The sequence below is a fragment of the Chaetodon trifascialis genome, chromosome 6 (assembly GCF_039877785.1).
Source record: "Chaetodon trifascialis isolate fChaTrf1 chromosome 6, fChaTrf1.hap1, whole genome shotgun sequence".
Lineage (NCBI taxonomy): Eukaryota > Metazoa > Chordata > Actinopteri > Chaetodontiformes > Chaetodontidae > Chaetodon > Chaetodon trifascialis.
Window position 1 is genome coordinate 12,997,180 of NC_092061.1, and position 27,320 is coordinate 13,024,499.

Below are 27,320 nucleotides of genomic sequence, written 5' to 3' on the forward strand. Positions count from 1 at the left end.
TTTTCTTTTGTCCTCCAGAAAGGTACAAAACAGATACTAACCTAACACTACATGTTTTATGGTTGACTACCTCAGGATACACAGTATCCAGTTTATAAGTTGATCCTCATTTCCCAGGTTAAGGTGTGTACAGAATAAACCATGGTAATAATAGCAATAATGACAATTAGTAGTATTGGTAATTAGAAGAGAGTACAGTTGAAGCTGGTTTCTGATAAAAGTCTAGTGTTAATCTGCTGACAGGCGTCCGTTCTGAATCTTATGCGGTGCTCATTCCCTGTGGTGTTCTCCTGAAAATTAGTACCTCATTAAATGGCCTCGTCTCGTATTACCCCCCATAGCTGAGCAGCTATTCTGCCGTAATAGCATTGTTACCGTGGCGCAAAAACACAAATGGCAAAAGGCAAAAGGCAAAGGCAGTCTTTCTGGGGGGGAAAAACAGAAAAAAGGCAGCCATAAAAATGAAAACAGCAACAAATAAAACAGTGCATGCCTTTTGAGACAGAATGATAACGAACAATAAGTTTGTCATTGAATCCGGTGGGTTTTTTTTTTCCAGTAGTGTTGCATGGATTTTTAGTTCTTTTGTTTTGTTCTGTTAGGCACTCTAGTCACACTACCTTCGGCTACCTCCCATGTCTTTTCTATCTGTTCCTGTGTCTGTGTCTCTGCCTTTAATTCTCTCCGTCTCCTTCACTCACCGATTCTCTCAAACTGCAAGGTCATTGGTGCTTTAAACCCCCCCATGGTGGAAATCTACACCCCCCCTCCCGAGACCCCCCAAGCCTTCCACCATCTATTTTTAATACCAGAAATAACTTCCCTTGCCACAACATGGGGTCCACATGCCTGTCATTTTGAACCTCATTAAAGAGTCACTTAAACCAGTAACACTAGGAGCTGTAGGTGGACATGCAATTGCTCCTGTGCTCCCTTTTCTTGCTCTATCTCTCTCTTTCTATCTGTCTTTCTAAACCAATTGGTGCCCTATTTCTTTTACAAAAACCTGGCACTGAAAGGACGTCAGCTTCAGCAGAGCTAATTTCTCTATCTGTCTATATGTCTTTGAAGGCGGAGAAACAAGTCCCTTGCATTTGAAAAAAGACATGATAGTGTTTGTATACAAACTCACCATGTGCATCTGTGGGAGCTGAATATAATTATATCGGCGTGAATTCATTTGAATGTAAGTGCTAACATAAACCTGGCTCGGCTAAACAGAGCTGTGCATTGCCTTGAATTAAACGGATAGTGTCTCTCTGTTCACACAGTGTGTTTTCGGCTAATTGGAGCTATGCATCAGTCCTGTAAACACTGCACTAACTGCTGCAATGAACTGAATGTGAGAACCAGCCAACTAATATTTGATGAGCATGAGCCAAAGCTGTGGTTATGTTTAGGTGACAAAGACACAAGGAGAAAGTATGGCACTGTGACCTGAAGTGTCTTTCCCATGACCTCTCATTTAAGTGGATTTCAGAAATACAAAGTTTACACTGTCTGCCATGTGAGAGGCAATATAAGTAATATAACTTGATGGTTTAGAAAAAATATGAAGTGTCCAATTTAGCTGTGAATCATTTTTAAACAATCAGAATCAGAGAGAAAAAAAAGTCATGGATGCAAATGTTTATGTGGGTGTTAATATTGACTAATACTCAAATGGAACAGAGAGAACAATTGCTGCCCAGCTCAGTAAACATTGCATAAAACGACTGTGACTGTTGCCGTGAAATTGTGTGATCAACTTTCAAAAGATATCGATCCTCGATCTTAATAGCAGTCCACAATGTGTCTGGGAGAAAGTTTCAATTTAGCTGTTTTGTGAGTCAGAGTGAACCAAATGCTTTGAGAGGTGTTTTATTGAGCGGGCTGCCATGGGCTTATTCGAAGGAGGACAAGAAAAAGTTGCCTCATGGTTCCATGGGTTTTACACTCACTCAGCTCTAAGTAGCTTATCCACCTATATGCACACTTTGTATTCAGGTGAGAATTGGACACTATCTTTAAAGCAGGACAGTCTGGAGATCAGCAGGCTAAGGTGCATGCCATGTACGTATTTCTCAGTGCTGTGGTTTCTTCTCTGACCTCTGCTTAAAACCATTACTCCTTCTACTTCGTCTTTCAGCTTTGTACTGCACTTCCCAGTAAAATGGAGGTGCAGCAGAACTCCATCTAAATATTTTCTGAAAGGCTTCTTGAGAGGTCTCGGGACAGCTATTTACTCGTGTATGTACAGTCCTTTCTAAGTCCTAGAGTCTTCACTTTCCTACTGTGTAATGCTGCTACTGCGTACAACTAAAAACCCTACTGCTATTGACTGTTAGTGTAGAGGCATTTTTGTATTTGACTCTCTAAGCATGTGTATGTGTACATGTGTGTGGGTGAACATCAGTGCTGCAATGACATAAACATGATGTAAAGGGATGTCACAAAAAAGTCACGGGAAAATAAGAATCACTAAGTGTCAAAAAACGGGATTTGGCATCTTAGGTGAAGGTTTAAGAGGGGGAACTGTCTCTCCCACTTCCAACATCAACGTTTTTCACTCACAGACAGAGAAAGACCACTTAAATATATTTCTGAAAAAAATAGAGGGTTCCTTGAGAAGCCTGCTCTGATGCCCAATCAAGCAAACACGCTCCACCCAAATCCCGCCCCTTCCCTGCAGCCTCGGGCAGATTCAGGCCACGCTAGGTGTAAATGCCCTCCGAGACAGAGGGAGGCGCTATAAAGTGAAGAGTGCTGGTAGGCAGACCAGCAACAAAGCCAGGAGTGGACTTGTTTTCTGCAAGTGCATCGCAGCGTTTGTTTCGTCACTTCGGGAAGGCTCAGCCGGTTCGTGGCTGGTATCATCTGAAGGATAAGACAGAAGAAAGAGGTGAATTGCTACTTCTGGTACAAACCGCTCTTTTGCAACAGTGCATCACAAACATCATTACCAATATATCCTCGTATTTTTTTTAAAACCATAAGCTGACCATATTTTGTTAAGTCATAACAATAGTGGAGACATCAGTTCATTACTGAGATGTTTGGGCTCATGTTCATAACGGTGGAAGTTGTAATAGTGAAGTCTGAGTTGCCATATGAACTTCGGTTGCTATATCATGCTTCGAATGTCGTCAGAAGCATTTTTAATCCATCTCCCAGGTGAGGTGCCTCTTGTGTCTGTTTGGCAGTGGCATCAATATCTGTGAGCAGCCATGTGCCCCGCTGCACCATGGGAAAGTAGCTGAACCATGCACAGCAAAAGGACAGATGGACAGAGCAGAAGACCGGACTGTTACATAACTATATGTGTGTGTGTGTGTGTGTGTGTGTGTGTGTGTGTGTGTGTGTGTGTGTGTGTGTGTGTGTGTGTGTGTGTGTGTGTGTGTGTGTGTGTGTGTGTGTGTGTGTGTGTGTGTGTGTGTGTGTGTGCGTGGACGTGCATTACTCATATTGAGGAAACATAAATCTGTTCACACACTCACATTGTGGGAACTTGCTTTCCTTATGGGGACAAGTCCCCATAATATAAATCATTAAATTTAGGTTGAAGACTTAGGTTAGGGCAAGTCTCCAGGAAATTAATACAAGTCTATGTAATATGTAATGTCCTTTGAAGTGATGGAAACGCGACTGTGTGTGTGTGTGTGTGTGTGTGTGTGTGTGTGTGTGTGTGTGTGTGTGTGTGTGTGTGTGTAGGGGGTGCGGGGACGTGGCAACGGTGGATGACGGATGAATGTTTTAATTTCCCTCCTTTGGAGAGCATGACAGGGGGATGAGCCAGAAGAAGCATGCAAGGTTAGAGGCAGCCATCAAACATGCAGCAGGATGGTGAGGCGGACAAGTGGGCAGATAGAAAATCAGGCATGAGGAGAGGCAGGTGGGCATCACATGTCTGAGGGCTTGGCCTTGTGTATGTGTGTGGGCGTCCCATTAAGATAGCAGTTTACTGCAGTTTTTGTTTTATTTTTTTTTGTACTTTTTCATCAAGCGTGATAGATTTCATTTTCAAATTTATAATATTCGATAATAGCTTGTTATATACATTCCCAGTGGGGCAGTCTTTGTGTTGTTTCAGACCTTGAGGTGAGCTTCTGCTGGGAATGAGACAGCAGCATGTGGGTGATGTGGAGTGTTTCAGTTCAGTGGCGGGGTTAGACTCACGTATGAAGATGTAAAAATGCTGTGCATTCTGAGCACAGAAAATAATCAGTGCTGCACTACAGAGCCAAACGGCAGCTCAGTGAGGAGGGAAACGCAGCATTAAAACTTGCCAAATGTATTGTTGACGTGCACTTGTATGTGTAGATGCATACATATTATTTAATTGATGATATTTATTGATTCTGATGTATTAGGGCAGAATGATTGTAGTGAAAGACAAATGTTAGGGAGCACAGCATGCAGTTGGAAGTGACATTGTGTGTGGAATTAGTGAAAAGGTTTATGTGAGAAACATACTGTTAAGTGACACCTCTGTGTATATGATATATATATGTAATTAATTATATACACTAAGTGTATATACCAACATATATATATCAACATGCAATATAGTCCATCAGTAGAATATGCGAGCGACAGCAGCATGGCACAACTTTGGTACTCTGGAGAAGACTCAGTTCAAGAGAGGCAACAGGCAGGGATGTTGAGGGACAGATCAGCTTCCAGACAAACAGCAGGAAAGGAAAGAGGCACAGAACAAGAGACACATGTACAGATGTATGGAGGTCATACTGAAGACAATCAAAAAAGCAGGAAGCCATACTAACCTCGTGGTTCTAATGTATTGTCTACTTTGTCGTTTACATCAAAAACGCGGTCATGTACGCCTATAGTTTTCACACAGCTGTCTATAACAGAAAATAGGGAGAATGAGAGATCATTAGAGGTATATGCCAAATAGGTTAGTGACATTTGAAGCCCCCCTCTCAGCCCTGAAATTAAACATCCCAAGCAACAAAGCTCATGGCAACATTCAGGTGAGGTATGAAGTGACCTGGATTTCACTTGATGTGATCATTTTATCATCCTTTTCATGTTACATAAAAACATTTCCTTAGCAAGTAAAGCAGTTTCGTGATAAATGAAAGTGGTATGTTGGACAATGAGCAAAAGGTAAGTGGAGAGGAAGTGAGGTAACCAGAGAAGTAGGCATAAATTGTTTTGATTTTGAATCCAAATGTGTACTTCAACAAGCTCTATTACAAAGCCTTGTGTTGCATGCAAACACTTACTTGATGGTCGGACGAAAACTTTGAGCTTCAGGCATGTTTTCCTCCCATTCTCGGCAATGGTGGAAGCTGAAAAAAATAGATATAGGTAAATAGGGCGTTAATATACAGTACATAGTATCACATGTGCACTGAACAGTCAGGAAACTAGTTTCAGGAGTTTTTCCCTCGTTTAAAAGTCTGCATGAATATTTTTTCATTATAAATATGTACAGACAGCTATTAAAACTGAGGTTGTTTATTCAGAAGAAAATAAACTTTCAGATAGTTAATGTTGACTCTTAAGTGGATTTTGTAGGGTTAGTCATGGTTCTTGTGAAATTATAGCCACAAAGTATTTACAGATGTGCTAGGGAAAGTGGAGTGCTCTGCTCACAGTTTAATTGTCTCATTTCAGATTCTACAACTGGCAGCAGCTTAGTGAGGATCAAGGAACTTTCAACATTTTGGATCTTCGACAAATGCTCAAAACTGGAAGAAATCATGTCACGCTAATACTTTATATGTCTACATGTATGTATGTTCGTGTCTAAAAGCCTCCATGCTTTTCTAACTAGCGGTACAAAGTTCACACACCGAGGATGTATGTGCTGCATCTGTGGATGGTTTGCGGTTGCTGTCAGGAAATGGATCCTTTCCTGTCAAGCCCGTGGGGTGTGAATCTCTGAGCGTTAGCTACCATAGTGGTTGTATCACATGCCCTAAAAATATCTTGTATGCGAGTGTGTGTGCATGCGTGTGTGTGCGTGGTTGACCGCTAATGGTGTTGTGGTGAGGCACCAGGTGCTGTCTCCTGGATAGGGGTCAAACACATGTCAGTTGGAGCATGGTGGGTGCACGCTGCGTGCATCCATCATGGGAGGAAATCATACAGTGGTTTAAAAATATATGCTGTTGTCTTGCGTCAGGACCTCTAATCAAATGGCGAATATTACAGGCTTTTCCCCACTATTGTGATATATTAATGCTCTTTACGATAAACTAGTTTTCATTAATACTATCCCCTTCAGCTCCAGAGAGACCATATTGTCGGCAAAGGTGTCTTTCGGGCATCGTTTTATGTCTTCTGTGGATCATTCCACAGCTGATGCAATGAAGCCAAGCATTTCCAAAGGCTACCATTTGGGATCTGTCAACTCCTCTCTAGTGAACCTTTACCTAACAGCTCCCTTCCCTCTCTCGCAGCTGTGTCACCCTCTCTCCTCGTCTGTCAGCATGGCCATATCCATTCATCAAAGCTCAACTGACTGGCCTTCATCATATTTACAATACACAGACCCACCAATGTGTGCACATGCATGCAAGAGACTGATTTTCATATTTGTTGCTCTGCGTCCTCTTAAATAACAATTTTTACATTGCTCTGATCTCCCCTTGTGTGCAGAATGTTTTGCATTCAAGGATGTTTATATACACATCACTGCAAACGATGTTTAAGCATTTATTTTATGTTGAAGCTGTGGGAAAAGCAGTGAGCTGAGTCTGTGGTGAGATGCCCGATGTGATCATTAAGAGAATTACTGTGTAATAACTATGGGAAAGGGTCAGAGATGCAAATCTACATTCTTGCAGGTTTGGGTGTTTTGACGGCATATACCATGGTATGGATGTGTCCACCGTTTCCACCATGAGAGCTATCCTGCACGTCTCCGCTGTATATCGGAGATAGGTCTGTGAAACAAATCAGGACTGGATTCTTGCATGAGTCCACAAGTTCATGTGTTTGGGCAGGAGGACTACGTGTTCTCATGTGATGTTGATTATGGTAACGCACCTCTAAACTGATTTGTCAGTTGGCTGGTTTGCTTTATTTTACAGATTTACTCTTTTGTGATACATATCGACACCATAATAAAAAAAAAAAGACATAGATGCACGTAGAAGATTTTGGCCATATCAACCACCCCTACTTTCTGCTACCATTATGCATTTCGCATGCTCTCTACTCCTGATTTATCCAGAGATCCAGATTCCAGTTTTTTTTAGACTGCACGCTCTCTCAATCACTTTCATTTTGCGAATGCTTCTCTACAGCTCCATCAAGCTCTCCCTATGTGCCTCTCGCTTCTCGACCTTGCTGTTACCATTTTAATGTTGTCGCTTCATCAGCTGTTATCTGTTTCTTAGTCATGTGTCAGTGTGCAGGAGAGGTGACATGAGATCAAATGCCCTTTTTCACTGCTCAGCTCATATTCAGCAGATGCAGATGGGGAAGAAAGTGGAAGGAAGAGAGAGACAAGGCCTTATTATTTCTGTGTGGAGGCAGCCGATGACACCCTAATGAACCTTGACCACTGCTGCTCACCCACTCAGTCATATATACACACCAGTACCCACACAATTTATGCCACTCTTCTTATTGCTCCACTTCTCTTTCCCACCACTGCTTTGTGCTCCCATTTCCAACGTGTGCACATACACAGGCAAACACGTACACACACGCACACATCGTCTCCAGATGTCTTATCTTCATCATTGTTGTGGGCAGAGCTGAGTCACAGCCATCGACACCAGCCACTTAGCAAAGGCAGCTGATCATGAGAGAAGTATGGCCCTGATGAAAATGGCAAAAGGCATGTGGGAGTCTCTGTCATGATGACAGTTTGTGAAGCTGCTGCAGTGTTTATAGATTTGGCCATAACACGTTATCCACCTCCTACGCGAGGAGAATCGCGGACATAAGGTGCAAGAGAGAGCAGATATCACAATTACAGTGATCAAAGAAGCTTTAGCTACAGTGGAATTCATTACTTCTGTTAACTTGTGCAGTTTGCAGCAAGTCTATAAAAAACCCTGTCATATCTTTGCTTTTTTAGAAATGCAGCACATGAAAATGACCAGCCGCACGTTTGCTTTGCTCTGCAAATGTGACATAAGTCAACTAAATAAGTTCAACTGAACTTGGATGAGACCATTGTGTTGACATGCTGCAGATAACTGAGGTGTGTTGCTGGACATTCTTGACTTCAAAGGAAAGATTAAGCTTTGGCTCTACATTCCTTTCTTGGTGGCAGTTCTTCACACGTTGTGTTGATGAGGATCCCTCCACCGTCCACGCCAGCGCCTGTTTATTTTGGATTAACATGCTGCTGAGGGCCAGCTCATTGTTCTTCTAGGCAGTAACATCAACACCTGCTATTCTGGTTCCCACCAGGCCTCCAGCCTCAACCATCAATCCACCCAGCCCGAGCAAGTGGCCGCTTTGAAGGACAGAGGCCTTGAAAAGATGTCCCAGAGACGAGAGGGGGAGGAAGGGACGAGATCGGGTTACTCCTCCAAGCCATGTCCCCTGGCTGGTAATGGCTGGTCCCCTCAGTACACTGCATTATGCATCAGCATTAAGGCAAATGGAACGAAGCAGAATCCAATTACGGAAGAACAAACAGGTGGGCTCAGTGCGGCTTAGGCGCAGTATTGTTTCAATCACAGCCCAAGCCAAGCTTTATTGCAACTGTAATGTTATCTGGAAAACACATTTCCTTTGCCTTTCAATGAATGAGCCAACAGCGCATTCCAGACATGAGGACATAAAACCATGTGTCTGTAATGATAGGAGGCTAAAAGCAAAGTTTCTGCTGGCTAGATACAGTAGATAACCTCATGGTAGGATATTGATTTCTTATCCATCATTTAGGAGGCGTAATGGCTCAGTCGTAAAAGAATACTGCAGGGTGAGTCAATCAAAGTGCTATATAAGGCTTTGTTTGCGTCATTTTTTTATATTTATTTTTTACATTAAATCAGGTGTCATCTGGGGTCTTCTCATAGCCAGTGAATCTTTGGGGTATCAACACAACCACAAAGCTTAATGCAATATGGCTGATTAGCAATCAGTGTGGCATAAATGGCTTCAAATCATTCATAGAGTCAAAGTTTGGAGTTACCTCTTTTGACGACTTTGTTTAAGATGGTCTTGTTTGTAGTGGTCCACCACAGCATCAATAAACACTCCAGACTATGCATCCTGAATTTCCACAAATCTAAACATACTGTGACAAACTGTTTTGACACTTTATATGAAACGGTGTTTTTCAGCAAAGATCTTAAGTTTGAAAAGCTGAGTCTTGCATAGATTTGTATACTATTGTGTGAGCATATACCATTAATAGCATCATGTTAGCATGCCTCTAGTCTGCGTCAGGTCTCCAGCTGGCTTTAATAATGATGCTCTAATCCTTTGATCCTTGCTTATTTGTTCGGATGGGGCAGGTTAAACAGAATGCCCTGTAATGTTGTGTACAGCTCTGAGCATTCCTAGCGAGCTAATTCTGCCAGATCTCTGAGAAAAAATGCTGCTGGCATTGTCTTTGACTCAATGGGATTACTGATGCGGCTTACAGCATACAAACCTAGTGAGAGTTTAGGTCCAGGAGTCTGAGTTTAGGATTACTTTCTAGAACCTTTGTGCATTCTTCTTCCCACGTCTCCATCTTAATTAGACAGTTTGCGGCCAGAATACATTTCCTCTATTCCATGTGCAAAAACCACTGCTGGGATTCATTAACATTTGTCCTTTGGTTTCAGGGTGTGGAATCAGTCAAAAGAGGACAACGCTGAACTCAGCAGATGGAAAAAAAACCTTGGATTCAAGATAGTCGACCCACTAGAGTGAATTTCAGACAGAGAAAGAAAGAGAGCATGTTTGTAGGACCCCTACAATGGGTAATATCAAGTGCTGCACTGCCCAAACATAATCTCTTCAGTGCCTACAATAACACACACAGTACAAATCCATGCGCAATAAAATGTTGTGTGTGCATAGAGACACTCAAAATTACGAAATGTCTTTCACAAAGTGCCTTTCCCAGATTCGACCAGTTCTAAAGCAGCATACTCTTGTGTTAAGATATTTTAGAAAGAGGGAGACAATATGCTAAAAAGATTTAAAAAACAAACAAGCACATAGAAGCTATCTGTACCGTGTGTGTGTGTGTGTGTGTGTGTGTGTGTGTGTGTGTGTGTGTGTGTGTGTGTGTGTGTGTGTGTGTGTGTGTGTGTGTGTGTGTGTGTGTGTGTGTGTGTGAAGATGGAAGAGACTATCCACTGAAGAGGCCCATTAACCAGATGCTATACAGCGAACACACAATAGGAGGGAATGAGGGAGCTGGGAGGAGCGGTGAAAGAGTCCGTTGATAGCTGGCCTTTCGCTCTTTCCTTGCATCTTTCAACCTCTGCCAAAAGTGAACCAAAGTCATTCCTCATGCCACTTACGCCGAGGTGACAAGGTCACAGGCAATGAGGAGAAGATAGAGAGAAAGAAGGCCTAATTAAACAGCCACTAGTTCTCTCACACTATTATGCAATAGTGTGATACAGTTATTTCCCTTTGCTATTATGCCAATGTACAATAAGTGTCATAATTTTGTGAAAGATCGCATAATGATTGCCTAACAAATTACTCTGTCTTCTTGAAAATGAAAAGCGAGTGATTGAAAGTCTGAAAACCCTTGAGTTTCATCAACTCATTCATGTCTTCATACTCAAATGACAATAAATGTGGTGATTTATTAATCTAAGGGGGAGTTCAGCTTTTTAAAGCAGCCACAGAATAATAAATCACAGTACATAATAATGTTTCATTACTGCACTTAGTGTATCCAGTACAATCACAATATTATTGTTATGGCCTAAGTATCCACCCACTGAATAAATGAGAAAAACTGCATGAGGGTGTGTGTATGTGTGCATAAATAAATACATGTATTACAACAGAGGAAGAATGAAAAAGAACAAATAACTGAACAAAAACCAATTAAACATAATGACTAATGCACTGGTTTAATAATATATGTGTTAATGGTTTAATGGCCAAGGATAAAATGTCCTTGTCTCGTGATAGTGAATCATAATCAGCTCCTGAAGACAGCTTTTAGATGCATGAATCACATTCGGCTGAGAGGAACCTCGTGCCCTCTGAATCACAGCCCTAGCATGCCCTACTTTTCCTCGGATCTCTTGGCTTTTCTCAGCCATTCTGTGTTTTTTCGTCAGTCAAAGTGATGACTACTGTATTGCCGGTCAAACTCAAATAACTTGATTAGAGACTTTTCTCTCTCGCTGTGCCTTTCTCTGGGCTGTCAACAAGTGTGCCACGACTTGGTTTATTATTAGCTAAGTCTGGCCAATGGGCTGGCTCTCTGGTGGACTGTTTTCAGTTTATTTTTGAAAGAGGAGTCCTGAAAGTCCAACCTCGTCACAGCTAGACCTTCATCGTGTTATTCTTATGTTATTAGATTATTAGATTACTAGGATTATTAGGAGGCAACAGACAGAAGTGGTGATTTGTTACCATTTTCATATGCATTAATGCATATTAAGATGGGTGACTTTTTATATTTATATATATATATATATATATATATATATATATATATATATATATATATATATATATATATATATATATAGAAATGTCAAAATAAAATGAGGTGTAATGTCTTCAATGCAGCTTGGCAAAGTTTCCGCATGATATTTCCTCATTTAAAGTTTGCATATGATCTACTTTCATACTCAACAAACTTTCCACTGGTGGAAGAACCTGCACCAGTCTGGATGCATGCGTCTGAAACGAGCAAACTGGAGGTCAAAAACACACATCTGGCAAGTGCAAAAGAGGCTAGGGATGCACAATGTATATTGACAAATAATAGGGTGTTATTCCAATAATGAAATTATATTCGAGCCGATAATATGAAGTCAAATCGGTTTCATTGACTTCACAAGCACAGCATCTACACACTTTGATACAGTGGGTGGTGATATGCACGTTTAAAGTTGGTTTGAAAAACCAATAAATACAGAGGAGAAGGAGAATATGACACGCAGCACACTATGGTCTCACTCATGACTTCAAACTGCTGCACCTTTTTGCAGAGAGCCAAACATGTTATCTCCAGTGTGGACGTTTTTCAAAGTTCCAGAAGAAGACAACACAATTGCAATTTACAATACCTGTTTTGCAAGAGGAAGGAAAAAGTTTATGAGTTTTAACACAAAAAACCTTGTATAGTGATATCGGTTGCATGGGGCTAGGTCATAGCTATGGAATATTAAACTTTTTAAAAATGTGAAATCTTATCGTATCGCTCATGTGAAGCAGGTGATTGTTATTGGTATTGGCTGAATTATGTATCCCTAAAAGAGACACAGGGCGGTTTAGTTACTGTAGGTGGTACTGTCCAGAGAGGGAGATGAGATTAAAAGGGGAGACAAGAAATAATGCAGTAACCAGAGGAGACGGTGGTGGTGGAAGGTCTATCCATCTATCAGGATTATAATAATGCATTCCAGACATCTGTGTGGCTTTTCTGTGTGTCTGCTCATGCATGTGTATGCATATTGTGCAGTGTGTATGTGTATCCACGCGAGTGTGTGTGTGTAGCTGTCACATTACTCTATGTTGTCCTATCATTTCTGAATACTGATGACAGGGCTGATTTTTCATGTGAGTGAATGAAGGGGGCTGAGTTATGATGGTGTCCGTATGCAGGTTCCCTCCTTGTACCACAAATGGAACAGCACTGGCTCTCTGTCATTATTAGCAGACCTCCCATGGCTCTAACAAAATACAGGCTGCGTACATCGTCCCCTGCCTCTATTTCATTTGTCCATTAATGCCATTTCGTTTCTGCTGCTCCCGCTGCCTCTTCTACAGTCTCCCCTCCTCTCACCTCTTGAGCTGCTTGAAGGAGCATGCTGCATCACAGGATTTGTGATCAATCAGAAGACAGTTGTAGTCCATGTTTTGGAGAATATGTTTGAGCTTTGCATGCATGTAGCCGTCCAGTAAAGATGATTAAGACTTTATGAGATCTTGTGAAAAAGCCTTGTGAATATCAAAAGGTTTTCTTGCGTGTTAGCTTATGATCAATCTTAGTCTTGTGTTGCATTTTGCATATTGGCCTGTGGGCATCTGCAGAGTGACTGAAGCCTCACCAAATGTTTTTCATTTTCTAATCTAACATGGGTAGGATCATCGCACGCCCTCTGGGTTTTGTTGGCTATTTAGCATGTGTTCATTTGCTATCAGCTACATACTCTCATAAGGCCTCTGTGTTGCTTTAATATCCTTTTCTTTCTTGCAGCGTCAACCACAGAAATATCTATAAAATAACTGCATCCACAAGTGAGAGGCAAAAGGTGTTATTGATTGTGCTTTCCGTGAGAAGCAGTACCAGTCCACGCAGGTGAACAAGTCAGACGGCAAGAAAATGAAAATGTTTTCTGTGAACAGTCTGCAACTGCATGATCACACCAAGCGCTTTCCTGTTTGCCACACATCTTACACGCCTAAAAACACCATAACTCGGCTCACTCAGCTCTTGCTGGGAGCTGCCACTGATATTGGATTACTGCCCTTTTCCGATTAAAATCCCTCAAATACAAGGTTGTGTCCATAAGAAAAACGTGCTTGCATCAGCATTCTGCCAGATGGGTTTCACTTAAACCTCAAATGCACTGTGAACTCTGACCCGAGAAGAGCTCCAACTGTACGCTTATCGCTTCTGTCTGTCACTGAGGCAGACACTTCTGAGCTGTAACTCACTCACTGCAACACTGCAGTTTGTTGAATTGCGTGCATATGTGGGGTCTCGCAGAGTTTGGTAAATTTTACATGTTTGATGCATCTCTCTGTGATTTATTTCTGTCTTGTGTTGACCTGCAGAGAAAACACAGCTGTGCGTTGTCTACCAAAGGATCAGGCTCCTGACTGACTCCAGCTTTCGTCTTGTCTCCAATTACCTGCCTCTGACAGAGCGGAGAGGCTGACACTAACAAAAATGAAGAATTATGACCTCCACTTGAGTAAATTCCCTCTGTCTTGCTAGCGTTGATTAAGCTGTTTCTGTTGTTGAAGCAGATGACAGCAGAACCCTGTCTCCTCTCTCTAATTTTATCAGAGATGCAACAAATCAACCCTCGACCCGCATCGAACTCATAGGGCGAAAACACCATTAACAGGCATTTTCTCGGCAGGAATATGATCTGACAGCTTCATTTTCATCTACAAACAAGAAAGCTAATCAATCACGTCACTGAGGGCGGATTTTTCATCCCCCATTCCCTCAGGTCATTTGGTTACAGAAAGTTATTAGAGATGAGGAAATGATTAATATTCTCATACCGTGTATATGAGAAATGTTTATGAGGTCTCCTGCTGTTCTGTATGTAGTTAAACATTGGTCATTTTACATCAATACTTTAGTGAAATTAGTGAAATATTGATTGTGGATAAATATTCCATCTTCATTAAGGCAGTGCTATAAAACCAAAGAAGTGATGCATTTCATGAGTTCCAAGGATGATCTACTGTTATGTCTCAAGTTCATGAGCCCATTCACTGTTAACTATTGCTAACCTCTGCCTCATCTGCTCATGGATAGTGACCTCTGCCTCGGGGCACATTGACAATTCTGTTTAGTGCAGGTGTGCATTATAGCCAGCTTCAGTGGCTAATGATGCATAAGATTTTCTCTCTTAGCTATGCTACACTTTGCATTCACACAATGTAGCAAAATGGGCTACAAGGGCAAAGTCTGACCAGTGCAGTGCAGTGACTTTGTGCTGAACTGCAGATATCATCATATCTTATACAATAGAAATGTCACCTCTACAGTATGTCGAATTGTTGGCACTGTGTGTGGTGCAATGTCCAAACTCACAACTGAATTTTAAAAATTTGGCTAATTACAGACTTAGTGTCAATAAAAATTAGTAAGTTACTAAGAATTTTAAGCTGTTTGAGATCCATTATTAAGACATTTGGCCTTGGGTACTTGAGCATTGCTATGTACAGTAGGAGAGGAGATGAACATGTAATGATCCCTGTGGAAAAAGTGGGAAAAATCAGGCTGTGCACCAGAGCAAGCAAGGCCATATAGGACTGTTGGGACATAGTTTTAAACTAAAATATTCTCATTTCAATCAATTCAAAAGTGATATCTTCATTTCTTTTAGCCTCACTGCACAAGTTCAAGTACACGTCTGCAGTCATGATCACGTTTTCAAGTGGGAAAGATGATGAACATTATTTGACTCTACTGTCTTACATCATGTGAAAACTGACAGCTACCCCAGTTTGACCTATGAACTTCATCCATGAAGTGGTAGAACATGTAGAACAAAGTCTAGTTTACCACCTTGTTGATGCCTCGAGTCAAAAATAAACCATAAAACAACCAATACTGAATAGTGTCTGTGAAAATATCCAGCCTGAGCCATGAGCTAGAGTTTAATCAGTGTTTACTCACGGCTGCACGGCGGTACACATTGATAACTTCAAATCTGACAACAGTCTTTATTCTCATTGGCAACATTAATGAGACTGGATATCATCACAAGGTTGCTGGCAAACTGTTATCATAATAACAGTCTAAGTAAAATATCTGTTTCATAGTTCAATAGGCATCCACATCTCAGAAATCAACCTGGGCACATAACATTATGATTATCATTAAAAAGAGCTAAGCAATGCTTTCACTTCATTAAGCAGGTGTAGTGTTATCAGACACTGACAAACTGCAGGCGCTTTACCTCTGAAAATGTTGCAGCGGGAAGAATTTGAGTCCTTTATGGCAGGAAAGGACGGCACTAAAAGTTGTTAAAAACACACCTGCCCAACACTTTTGTTTGTTACAGAAATAACATGCATGCAATCGTGTCAGGCTTGTTGTTGACACAGACACTGCTTTCTATCTTGGGTCTGGCTGTATATTGTAAGCTCTGACTGACTCTATCTGTCCCCACACTGGACATTATCTGAATGTAAGTCAACTCATCCGACACATTTATCACTATAATCCTGAAAGATTCAGCATCTTACTCAAAAACACTTCACTGGGACAAATGCAAATGCAAACATCTTTTCATGAAGGGGCTGTTTGCATTTTGTGAGCAAATACTGGAATTCAACCGCGAGCATGAAAATAGGATTCTGTAAGTGGTATCATACGAATTCTTTGTTGACACATCAGTCAAAAGAACTGAATAAGCTGATAAATATACAGTACATTTTTTTATTTTTCACCATCTAATTGAATGGAGTCATTGTGAGACAACAAACTACAGTCAAAACTTGACCAGCAGTTGAAACTAGTTCAGGCCATAAGCATAAGCATACAGTACACAGGGGGGACAGATCTTTGCAAAAAGTTTACTCCTACTTAAATGACCACAAGCTGCCGCGATTTGCATTTAGTTTTGCTCTTTTAAAAAGATTAGAGATAAAAAGATTAGAGATAATGAAGTCTGAGCCAATGTTTTTCACCATCTTTAACTCCTGAATATTTATAATAATGGTATGTTAAGCCAAAATGTAATCCCTGAGAAAATTACAGTAATTAGGTTAGACTCTTGAAAAATTCCCTGTTGTGATTTAATTTTGCAGTCTGTTTGCATTTTACCCAGTTAGAAAGTTGTATTTAGCGCTGAATTCCTAAGATTAAAGGAGAATAAAAGTGATGTAATCCAGCGTAACCTGAGAGGTCTTGGTATGTTTCTGCAGACTTGACTCAGAGGCAGATGTTGCAGGTGAACTGGCAGGTGCGCTAATGTAACTACCACTCAGCATCTTCCTCCTTCAGCTGCACGTTCTGACCACTGGATTGATTCTGTCCAATCCATCAGCGGCCATCTCCCCCGCTGCTCATTGACATCGAGGCCGGACACAATGGCAGAGGGAAATCACATGTCAGATGACTTCATGGTAGATGACTTTAATATCCGCCACAGTAGCCAGAGAGGCTATACGCTGGAATCATTCAATAGCCAATGAAGCCGCAGGCCACTAAACCAATATGGCGTGCTACAGCAGAATGGATGTGTTCCATGGAAGCCCTGTCGGTCGCAGTGTAATTTAATCCAGCCCTTAGGACAAGCATCTCTCAACAGAAATGTGGAAAAAAAATGTTGGAAATAGAGACTTGAGGGAGTGGATGAATTGTATAACCCTTCGCTAACCCCCATCTACGCTCCCAACTTCGGAGACTTCCATTTTTCCCTCGTCTCATTTAGTATGACTGTCAATGCAAATTGGCTATAAAAGCAAAGGAAAATCTGGTTGCTTTTTTAAACAGACGAATGGCCAAACACCTGGATGTTGAAAGGCCTCTGGAAAGGATGTCAGGATATTTGTTTTGTGGACAAGCTTGAGAGAGAAAACACCCATTCACCACAGAAACAACGGCAAACATTAGGGAGGCACTTCTGACTCCAGTCTCTAACTCTAAAGTGTTACAGCGCAGGGAGGGAGAGAAAACACGTGAAACGAATAAGGGACAGAAGTCTTGGCTGGCTTTCGGGTTAACTGCTTCATAAAAAGGTGCCAATTTAGAAAACAGATCTCAGCGTGTGGAGCTCGCCTCAGCTGCGCTCCCGACTCTTTAAATGGCATCTTGGAGAAGGAGAAAACACAAAGACACAGAGGTTTGACAGCCACCTAGAGCTGCATTAACACCACAGGCCCAATTGTACAGATAAACAGAAAGAAGTGCGGTATAACCAGCAGCGTTTAGCAGGAGGGTGTTAACTGTCAAACCTGCCACCCCCCTCGCTGAGAGGGAATGTGTGCAGGGTTTTCTCATACATTAGCCCACAAAGTGCACAAATCTTTCAACTTTTCCTTCAACAGCTGAACCAATAATGCATTACACTGCATGATATTGCACTAATGCCACCCATATGAGAACATAACCGTGCTTCCTATTTTGTAATATCAGCGTATCCCTGTGACAAATGTGTTTGGAGCGAGCAGCGGTGGCTGCGCCTACTGACAGTGACTCCTCCGTCTCCCATGTGCTGAACAGTCTGTGGTGGGAGGACAAACTCAACTCAATTCCACTCTATCACCTTGCTTTGATAAAACCTAATTTCCCAGGGGTTTCAACTTCAGATGAACTCAGTTCCTATGCCAAGACGCAGACAACTTAACAACTAACGCGAGCTGAATGGGAACATAACATAATGCAGAGAGCAGGGCACTCCTTTTTGAAGGATACAGCATTGTGCAGCTGGGTTTGTGAGCTATAACTTTCAAACTGTCTCAATTTAACTCCCCGGTGAATTCCATTGCCATTTTAGGGAAGAGTTTGCCACGAGTGATGAGAGCGGTGTGAAAAGCTTGGCTGAAAGCAGAGCATGAAAGCATCGACTCGGATCACTGTAATGCCACTCTCAAAGCCGTGTGCTGAAGTTATGAAAACATGGGCGAGGGATTCTGTGTGTCTCCCTCTTTTGCTCTGCTGTATTAAAAGAAAAAAACATTTGGCCAGGAAAGGGCCATCCAGGTCTACAATTCATGTCGAGTTAGGTCATTTGGCTTCAGGTTAACGCAGGTGGATTTTTGTGCAGCTTTCAGAAACACAACCCTGAGATGAGCTGCAATTGTCTCATCGGTGCAACTGCAGCTCTGTGATATGTCACTGCTGTTACTGCATGCTGTTGTCTTTACAGACGGGTGTTGAATTAAAGGAAAAATCCAAATGAATGAGAGGAGAAACGTAACGAATGCAGATAATGGTGACTCACAGATGTAGTAGTACTCTCTGCCCGGTCTGAACTCAAAGCCCAAGGAGAAGGGAGTGAAGAGCTGGAACTTCTCTGAAAACTTGAGCGGTCCGTTCGGGGAGTGCGGCCTGTTGCACTCCCAGCGCTTGAAGCCCTTGGCGGTGTGGTCGCACGTGCTGTAGCCATCGTAGTTAACCATGTAGAGGACATAGCGCTCCGTCCGCTCCTCAGGCACTGTGTCTTCATAGTGAGGACAGTAGACGTCCAGGTAGTCGTTTATGCACACGTCGATGTGGTAGTCACCACGATGGAACCTGATTGTCAAAAAGAAGAGAGGAGAGATGCGAAAAGGTTAACTTTCTGGTCATTATATGAAGGATAAATCAGACCACCTGATTTTGAATGATACGCATGCGACTGTAGTATATTCTTAATCGATCTGTGTGTCGATGCATCAATCCTGCTTCAGTTATTCTGGATAAAAGTTTGCTTATGCAGAGAATGCTGGTTTGACCTCTCAGCACTCTTTCAGTGTTGCGCGGAAATTTACAAGCACGAGCGCTCTCATCTCCTGGCTTCAATAAATTTGGGTGGGTTGGTTTATCTATAAATCTATCACTGCAACAGATATTTACTCACACACACGCACATCTGCCTTCTGAATGATAGCAAACTGAAGCGTTCAAGCCTGAGAAAGTACGCTTCAAAGAAAACAGTCTAAGGTGTCTTAAGGAAAAAAAAATACATTTTTTCTTTTAAAAAGAAAACAAAAAAACCCCATACAGACAGATGACCTCAGGCTGAGTGCAAAGTAGAAATGATCACGGTGATACAGGATGGTCCAGACAGTAAATGTCATGGTAGGAAAAATACAGAGCTGGGCTGTCTCTGAGGGCTGTGCGGTGAGGCATCTTTACAACTGCAGTGATCTAGAACAGGCCACGCGGGGTCAGAGGGCTTCAATACATACAGGCAGATTCATCAAAAGGCCATACAATGTCACAAGCTTGCATCTACACACAAACGCACACACACACAAACAAAATTTTATTCTCTGTTGCCCACAAAATAAGCTTCTCCCTGTGGAATTTTCACAGCTACTGAAATGAGAGAGCAATTCCTGTGTTGTGAGTTTCTGGCTCGGTCTGGGGTGGTATGACCCTAACCTTGGGGGTCACGGGGGGGCCTCGCAGAGAAAACACTGACCACCTGTAAACTCGCTAAGGATGCCCTCAATTTAGCACACACACTTGAAGTACACATGCACAGCTGGTGCCACTGACTCATTTCACCCGTGAGCCAGGTGGTGTGGGCTTATAAATGAGATCCAGTCTTTAATGTTGTAAGAGCACAACCTGACAAGAGTTTTGACAAAACTTTTAATTGAAAACTGCCACTGCTGTCTATAAGAAGGGCTCTTCAAGTCCCAGAACGCACAAGGGGCAGAGCGTGTAACAGGCTAAAACTATTTTATCCTGAGGACTCTGGAGCTTCAGGATTAACATACTGAAGCAGTACACACACAGCATGGTGACCTCTTTCTCTCAACACGCAGCCCTATGTGCTTGTGCAGTTTGTCTTCTGTGTGTCACACAGAAGTTACTCAACACCCTCCCAAATCCATATTCTTAAGATATGTTTACAATCCATCTGTAATTTTGTTATCCTTATTGTCTGTGTAGTTTTAATATGTAGGTCTGTTCTGCACATGTCCGCCCTGGAAGAGGGATCTCACCTCTCTTTCTCTTCCTGGGATTTCTTCTTGACTTGATGCAAATATGATGTGGACAGGGTATTTGTCTAAAATTTGACTTGACCTTTCTGTTGCTTTTCCCTTGTGCCAAATGTCCATTGCATCTTAAAGATTCTGGGCGGAGAGCAACGACTCATCAAGAGAGCTTGGTCTAGAAATACCAGTGGAAAAAATATCTTATTTTCACTGATTGGCACTTGATGTCTCAAACACCTCAGGTGCTGATAAAAATACCATACTGCACAGTGGTATAAAATGTCAGTACTTTCCTCCATGACTTTGTCATCCTCCTTTTCCCCCGTCACTCTCTTTCCACCCACTTACTCGCTCTCTGTATTCAAAGCTACTGCTCTACTCGTTATTTCAATGTGATGTTTGAGTTCTGACTCTAAAGAATGGATTTTCTAAGCTCAAATCGCTGTATATGCACTGAAGACACTTATCCTGCTTGGCTGTGTTCACTCCAATCTGCAGGATGCCTAGACAAACTATACAGAATTACAATAACAATGCAAACCAGACCACTTGTTTTGAAGATCAAATAGCAATTTGAGCAAAAATCTGGCTGCGGCGCCTTCACTTGTGACTGAATTCATTCTGGTATAATGGAATGATTAATGTAACAACAATCAAGCTACAAATCGAACTGCAGCCATTTCTCCTTTACGTGACCACGTGTGTCTGCTCTGTGCATTTATTTCTGTGCATGTGTGTGTATGTGAGCGTAAGCTACCATGAAATGTTGCTTTCCTGTGTTTACCCGTGTAGGGTAAATACCAATGTGAGGGTGTTTACAACCAAGGCATGGAGTAGCTCATCTGTAACATCTCATTTAAAACATGTCTGTGGAGGTCCAGGAAGAGCCATGCATCTCCCTCACTGCTTTAAAATGTCACTGACTTAATGGTCACATCCTCCCATCCGCTCGCCCAGCTTGCATGTCCGTGTGTGTGTATACAGTATGTGTACTGTGTGTGCGTGTGAGATGGAGAGAGAGAGGAAGAGAGAGAGAGTGTGTGTGTGTGTGTGTGTGTGTGTGTGTGTGTGTGTGTGTGTGTGTGTGTGTGTGTGTGTGTGTGTGTGTGTGTGTGTGTGTGTGTGTGTGTGTGTGTGTGTGATGTTTCAGCTGCCCTTCTCTCCCTGCCTCAGCAGTCAGAATAGTGGCTCGTGGCCCTGACTGCAAATGAAGCAGAGGATGTTTGGGTGAGTGAGCACATAAAAAGGGACAGGACAGGCATTTGTAACATGTAACACACCCACTCACACATACACACATATGCAACAAACGCACACCTAGTGCGCACCTCCACGCGCATACACATCCACGCACATACATTAGGTTTGTGTTATCAGTTCAGTGAGCTCCCTGGCACATTGGCAAAGGAACAGCAGTGAGACAGCCAGAAGCTGCTAATGGCAGCGAGTGAGAAAGAGAGTGAGGGTGAGAAACAGACAGGGTGAGAGAGAGAGAAAGGACCTGCTTCCAAAAGAGGGTGAGGTAATGAAAAAAAAAGGAGGCAGCAGGACTGAACGATGCAGATAGTATTGCCAGGCTCCCACTGAATCCAAGTCTTTGCAGGAGTCATTCAACCATGCATTTATCATTAAAGGAGATTCTGCTAAAACTGCATCTGCATGACATGACTGTGTGTGCAGCCAAAGCTGTAAATGTTTCCCCAAGTCTATTCAATGTGGGATTATCATGACAGGGTCTCCCGGAAAACTTCTTGTATTTTGTAGAAAGCTGTGTTTATTGTCCTTATAAAACCCCTGTTATCGAGGGACTAATGTGGGAGTTTTAGATGCGGCCAGTGTCTTGTTTATAGCGATGGCAGCTTTAATCGGCTGCTGCTGTTCTATAAACAGTTCCCGCTTTTTAGCAGAAAGAGGGAAACTGTTCTTAACTGTGGAATGGACATGTTGTTCAGCCTCTGTATCGGGCGCACAGCACCAAAAGGTTGTACCACTGGGATGTAAATCAAGGCTGGTAGAATCCTAAAGAGTGAAATATAGATAGGAGAGACAGTGCAGTTACATTGAGGTCAATAGAAGAGAGTAATTGCAAAGATGCTGCAGGATCAACTAATCCAGTGGGCACAAAAGACTTTGCCAATTAAAGTTGAATCAAAATTGGATGTTTTGTGCTTGTGTCTGCGGCGTAGTGTCTGGAGTGTGCTCCCAGAATAATTATAGATCCTCTCAGCGTTTAATGATAACCAATTACTAAATTAACTCATGAATTTCAAAGTGCAGTAATATGTTGATCAAATAAATTCATATTTAAATAATCCATTAAAATACTGTTACATTTCCCATTTAAAAATTGCATTTGCTCATTCTGTCTTGTTGTGTTAAATAAATATAAGCATATGAAGAAATAATGGTAAAATGAACAGCTGTTGACACAATGACTCATCCACCTGTTACCATCCAAAAGAAGGTGGCAGCAATGTACACCTGACAACCAGCCAATCAGAGGTCTAACTGCTGCTCTAAGGGTTGGACCTCGTATAATTTACTGGAAATAAAATTGAAAAATTCCAGCGTTTTGCATTTATGGGGATCTAGTTGCAGAAATGGAATATAATATTCAGAATTATGTTTTCATTTGTGTATAATCACCTGAAAATAAGAATCATTGTATTTCCATCAGAATGAGCCCTTTGTATCTACAGAGGGAGCGTGTCCTCTACCACAGAGTCCGCCATGATGCACCATGTTTCTACAGTGGCCCAGAAGGAACAAACCAAACACTGGCTCTATGGCCACCATAAAGGGGTTTGGAAAGGGAGGGTTGAGGCGAGGGGTTTTCAGTTGGTTGCAACCTCCTGGCAAGATACCACTAAATCCTACACACTGGACCCACTTAAAAGCAGGAGGCAAATTAGTTGTGAGACAATTTGGTCAATTGAATAAATGCTAATTTAATTGATTAATATACAATGCCTTTTTAAAATTTAATAGGTGTTATAATTATTACATGTTATAATTAAACAGTAAAACTGTCAAATGAGTTCGCTGGCACACTCGACAATCCTTACAGTGATAACCTCCATGTTTATTAATATTCCTTAGACGAGAGCTAAAAGCTGGTACAAATCACATTCCTCCACAGTGCCACACACATGCACACACTCCACCCAGCCACGACAATCCCTCCCTATTTTACGACACACTCATGACAACATTCTTAGCGACTTTTCCATTCTTGTGAGAAAAGAGCAGCGGCAGCAGAGAGAGTAGCAGCAGAGGCCTTCTCGTACTAAAATAGGTAATTGAGGAGCAAAGTTGGATGGTAGGCTAATTGTCAAATGGTGATAATTACACGTCTTTGTCATGCCACAGCTGTCCCACTGAGCTGTGGGTCACAACACAAAGCCAGGGAAATCAGCTGGACACAGAGCGCGGGTGCATATGTGTGAGTGTGTGTTAGTGAGAGAGGGGGAGATAATCTTTATTACCAACTGATTACATTTTCACACCACCTCCTCAGGCCCTCAGGGCTGAAACTGAAGGGCCAAGTATTGTCAGCACAAGCACACGCACACACAGATACAGAGAGACACTCGCAAACACAGTCACAGGCAGAGAGAGTGAGTTTGGGAGAGCTGGAACAGTGAAGTGAATGCAGGGTAAGGTGGCACACCACTGCAGTCGCTGATTGGCTCATTTCCATTTCAATTACACAGCCCAGTGACATTGCTGTGCACACACTCGAGCACACACATACAGACAAACACGCACACAACTACACTTACACGCACGGGCCCTGCGTGCACGCACACACTGTACCCAATGAACTCCCATCAGCCACTTCTCTGAGCTGTGCACCGGTGGCTGCAGACAGAAAGCAAGAAGGACAGGGAGAGATAGCTAACCTGAGTGAAAAAGAAAGACAGAGAAAAGGAGGAGAGCAACAGCTCAGTGGCAGGTAGAGGCAGAGAGCAATCCGAGTCATCTAACCAGTTGAATAAGTGAGATTCAATAGAAAGAGGAACTTTTCAATGTGCCGCCATAGCAGCGCTTTGCTCTTAAATACCACAGCTCAAAGGTGAGACCCAGAGGGAGTGTTGGAGAGTGAATACTAACACAGGAGATCAGAGGATTTAAAAGATTTTGTATGAAATGTTTTGCTTGTTTCGGAAGGGAATAGCTACTCTAAAAATTCTCACTCTTCAATGGTCGTCTTCTGTCTCCCATGTTGTTTCTTCTCTGAGACATAAAGAGCAGCACACTGTGAAATCATAGCGATACCATGAAAGACAATGTGCACTTCTCAAAGCGAAACTTCAGGGCATCTGCAGATGAAAGACGGTGTCACTACAAAACGGTGATGACAACATTTTGACTTTAAGGATGGACAATTAATAAATGCAGTGTGACAAAACACTGCAAAGAGGTGCTTGAAACAATCCTCCTTCTTGTTCTAGAGCTGCAGAGACTCTGACAAGAACTGTCAAAACTGTAGTGCTTACACACTGCCGACAGCTGCATGCATTACAAAGTCAGAGCCCCCTCTACCTCAGCATAAAAGATCATCTCTGTTTGTCTTTTCCCCTCTGTTCTCTCTCTGTATTTTCTCTTTCTTGATTTTTCCGCCTGCCTGAGTTTCTCTCTCGGCCCAGCCCCGCTCGTGACCCCAAATCAGATCTATTTACATTATTTCACCTCTCCCTGTTGAAATTCATACATCTGATATATTTTCAATTCAATATCCTCAGGCAATGTTCCGCTGCCTGATAAATCAAATCACAGTAACCTAGAAACAAAAAAATGCACTGGGACCTTAAAAGGCAAACCTGTGATATCCTGTTGAGTGTGTGTATGCTTATGTGGGCGTGTGCGTGTTCCTAAAGTGACAGATCATTTGTTGATTCTGGTCCAGAGGGAAAATATGTTTAGCCAAGAGGAGATGACCTGTGACTGAACTCCGACTAGAGAACACACGCAAACGCGTATTCAAGACCTCTCAACACATACGCCACAAACGCACATCGCAAACACTTCTCGATATAGTTTGTGCAGTTGTCTAATTGCACATGATTGGTTTGGGGTCAGAGGATGAAAGGGAGAGGATGGCAGGAAGAAAGAGAGAGAACTGAAGGATTGGCAGAGATAGAGGGAAATAAGAGACAGAGACTGTTGCAATTGATCATACTTGTTCTTCGCAGCAGCCGGAAAGGACTTCTATCCAGAGAGGTATTCACCTTGTTATTACTGATGGCAAAGGAGTGTAATGGAGAGCGGGGAGCGGGGTGAGGAACAGATAACTGCATCCAATATTTCCACTCCACAATCATCTTGACTGTAAAATTAAATTCCTGACCAGACCACCATTTGAGCAATTCTCTTTTCTTTGGGGCCTGGAGATGGAAAACATTTTTTCTTTTTGTCTGAGAGACTGCAGAGAAATGACAATACCAGCTTCTGGGATGCTCATATTACAGCTCATAGTATACAACAGGCTGTTTCTCTACCAGTGTAACAATCGCATGAACCAGGCAGCAACAGCCATGGCTGTAACTGGGCTCTGCTCAAAAAGATGACATGTCAAAAAAGGGGAGCTTCAGAGCTTCAAAGGACCATTTTGGTTTATTGTGATAGAGTATAATATGGAACACCGGTGCGACTTGATCTGATGGGGTCTAGAAAGTGTTCACACAGGGTGTAAACAAGCCAGATTATCTGAATCGACTGAAATGTTGGTCATAATCTCTCATTGCACAGTGAAACTGTGTGTGTGTATAATACAGTAAGCATAGGAGGTTATAGATGAACCAGAAAGTAGGTCTGTATGTACATTTGGGCAGTAATTTCACAGTTCGCAAGCAAATTTCTTGATTTCAGAATTTCACTCGGTGACTACAATGTAAATTTATGACCCTAATTTGTGCTGTTTTCAATTGAGTATATGATCAGCAAATGAATGCTTTCTGAATCCCAGCTTTTTCGGAGTCAGGGTTGTAGTACTGACAGAAATGACGGAATGAAAACAAGAGTTATCCTTGAAGATCTTGTTTCATGTTCTCGCCCTACACTGATTTGCTTGTAGCACCTTTAATCAAAGAACATGATACTGTGAGGAGAATAAATGCAACCCCCAAAACACTAGTATTGATGTAGAGAGAAGCAGCTATGGAGACCGAGAGAGCAGTGAAGTCAGAGGAAGAGCATGTGAGAGTGTTGCTTGTTATACGAGTTGACAGCCACATTCCTTGCTGGCTAACTGGCTGATAGGCTTACAGCACTGGGAGGGGAGATGGGGAGCAGACAGGGAGACATCAGACCTATAGAGTATCACATATTTCTGGTATTGCCTCAGGGACGCTGTGGAGGGGCTGGGGCGTGTGTGCATGTAGGCATATTTTAATATATTTCTATGAGATATCTGTTGTAATGGACAGACACGCACACATATGACTGCATAGCTGCTGGTCATGGTGCATTTTATTGTGTCCATCTGCTGGAGCTTTATGGAGGGTGTTCTGCAGGCTCAGAGCAGGTGGTCAGCGCAGTATAATATACTGACTGTCAGCAGTGAGGGACACAGGGACATGTACCAATGCATTCCTTCCATCTACTTTAATTCTTCCTCCCTCTTCCACATCTCTCCATCCCCCTGTTTTCTCCATCTTTTTCACCCCCCTCCTCTACCACCACCAGCACCACCACCACCACCACCACCACCCTTGACTGTGATCTTACGATATTCATTTCTGCCATTTATGTCCGTCAGCGCTCATTTTGCCCCAGGGAGACAATGAATTAAGAGCAGTGACAGACAAGTTCTTGTTCTGTTCTTGGTGCTGAGTGAAGCAGCGAGATGTAGGGCTCCAGTG

At 42.3% G+C, this 27,320-nt stretch overlaps 1 protein-coding gene across 2 annotated transcripts in view; it reads right to left on the minus strand.

The window, feature by feature from the left end:
* Positions 1 to 555: 555 nt before the first annotated feature.
* The window catches only part of efna5b (ephrin-A5b), a 93,323-nt gene continuing 66,558 nt past the window's right edge, over positions 556 to 27,320 (minus strand). The window contains exons 2-5 of one of the 2 annotated variants that reach the window (XM_070964993.1): positions 18,750 to 19,042; positions 5,229 to 5,294; positions 4,764 to 4,844; positions 556 to 2,856 (exon numbers count right to left, since the gene is read on the minus strand). In XM_070964993.1, the coding sequence (XP_070821094.1) occupies positions 2,729 to 2,856; positions 4,764 to 4,844; positions 5,229 to 5,294; positions 18,750 to 19,042 (568 nt within the window). In that variant the 3' untranslated portion in view covers positions 556 to 2,728. The remainder of the gene's footprint in view (positions 2,857 to 4,763; positions 4,845 to 5,228; positions 5,295 to 18,749; positions 19,043 to 27,320) is intronic. The other variant, XM_070964994.1, reaches the window with a different exon arrangement.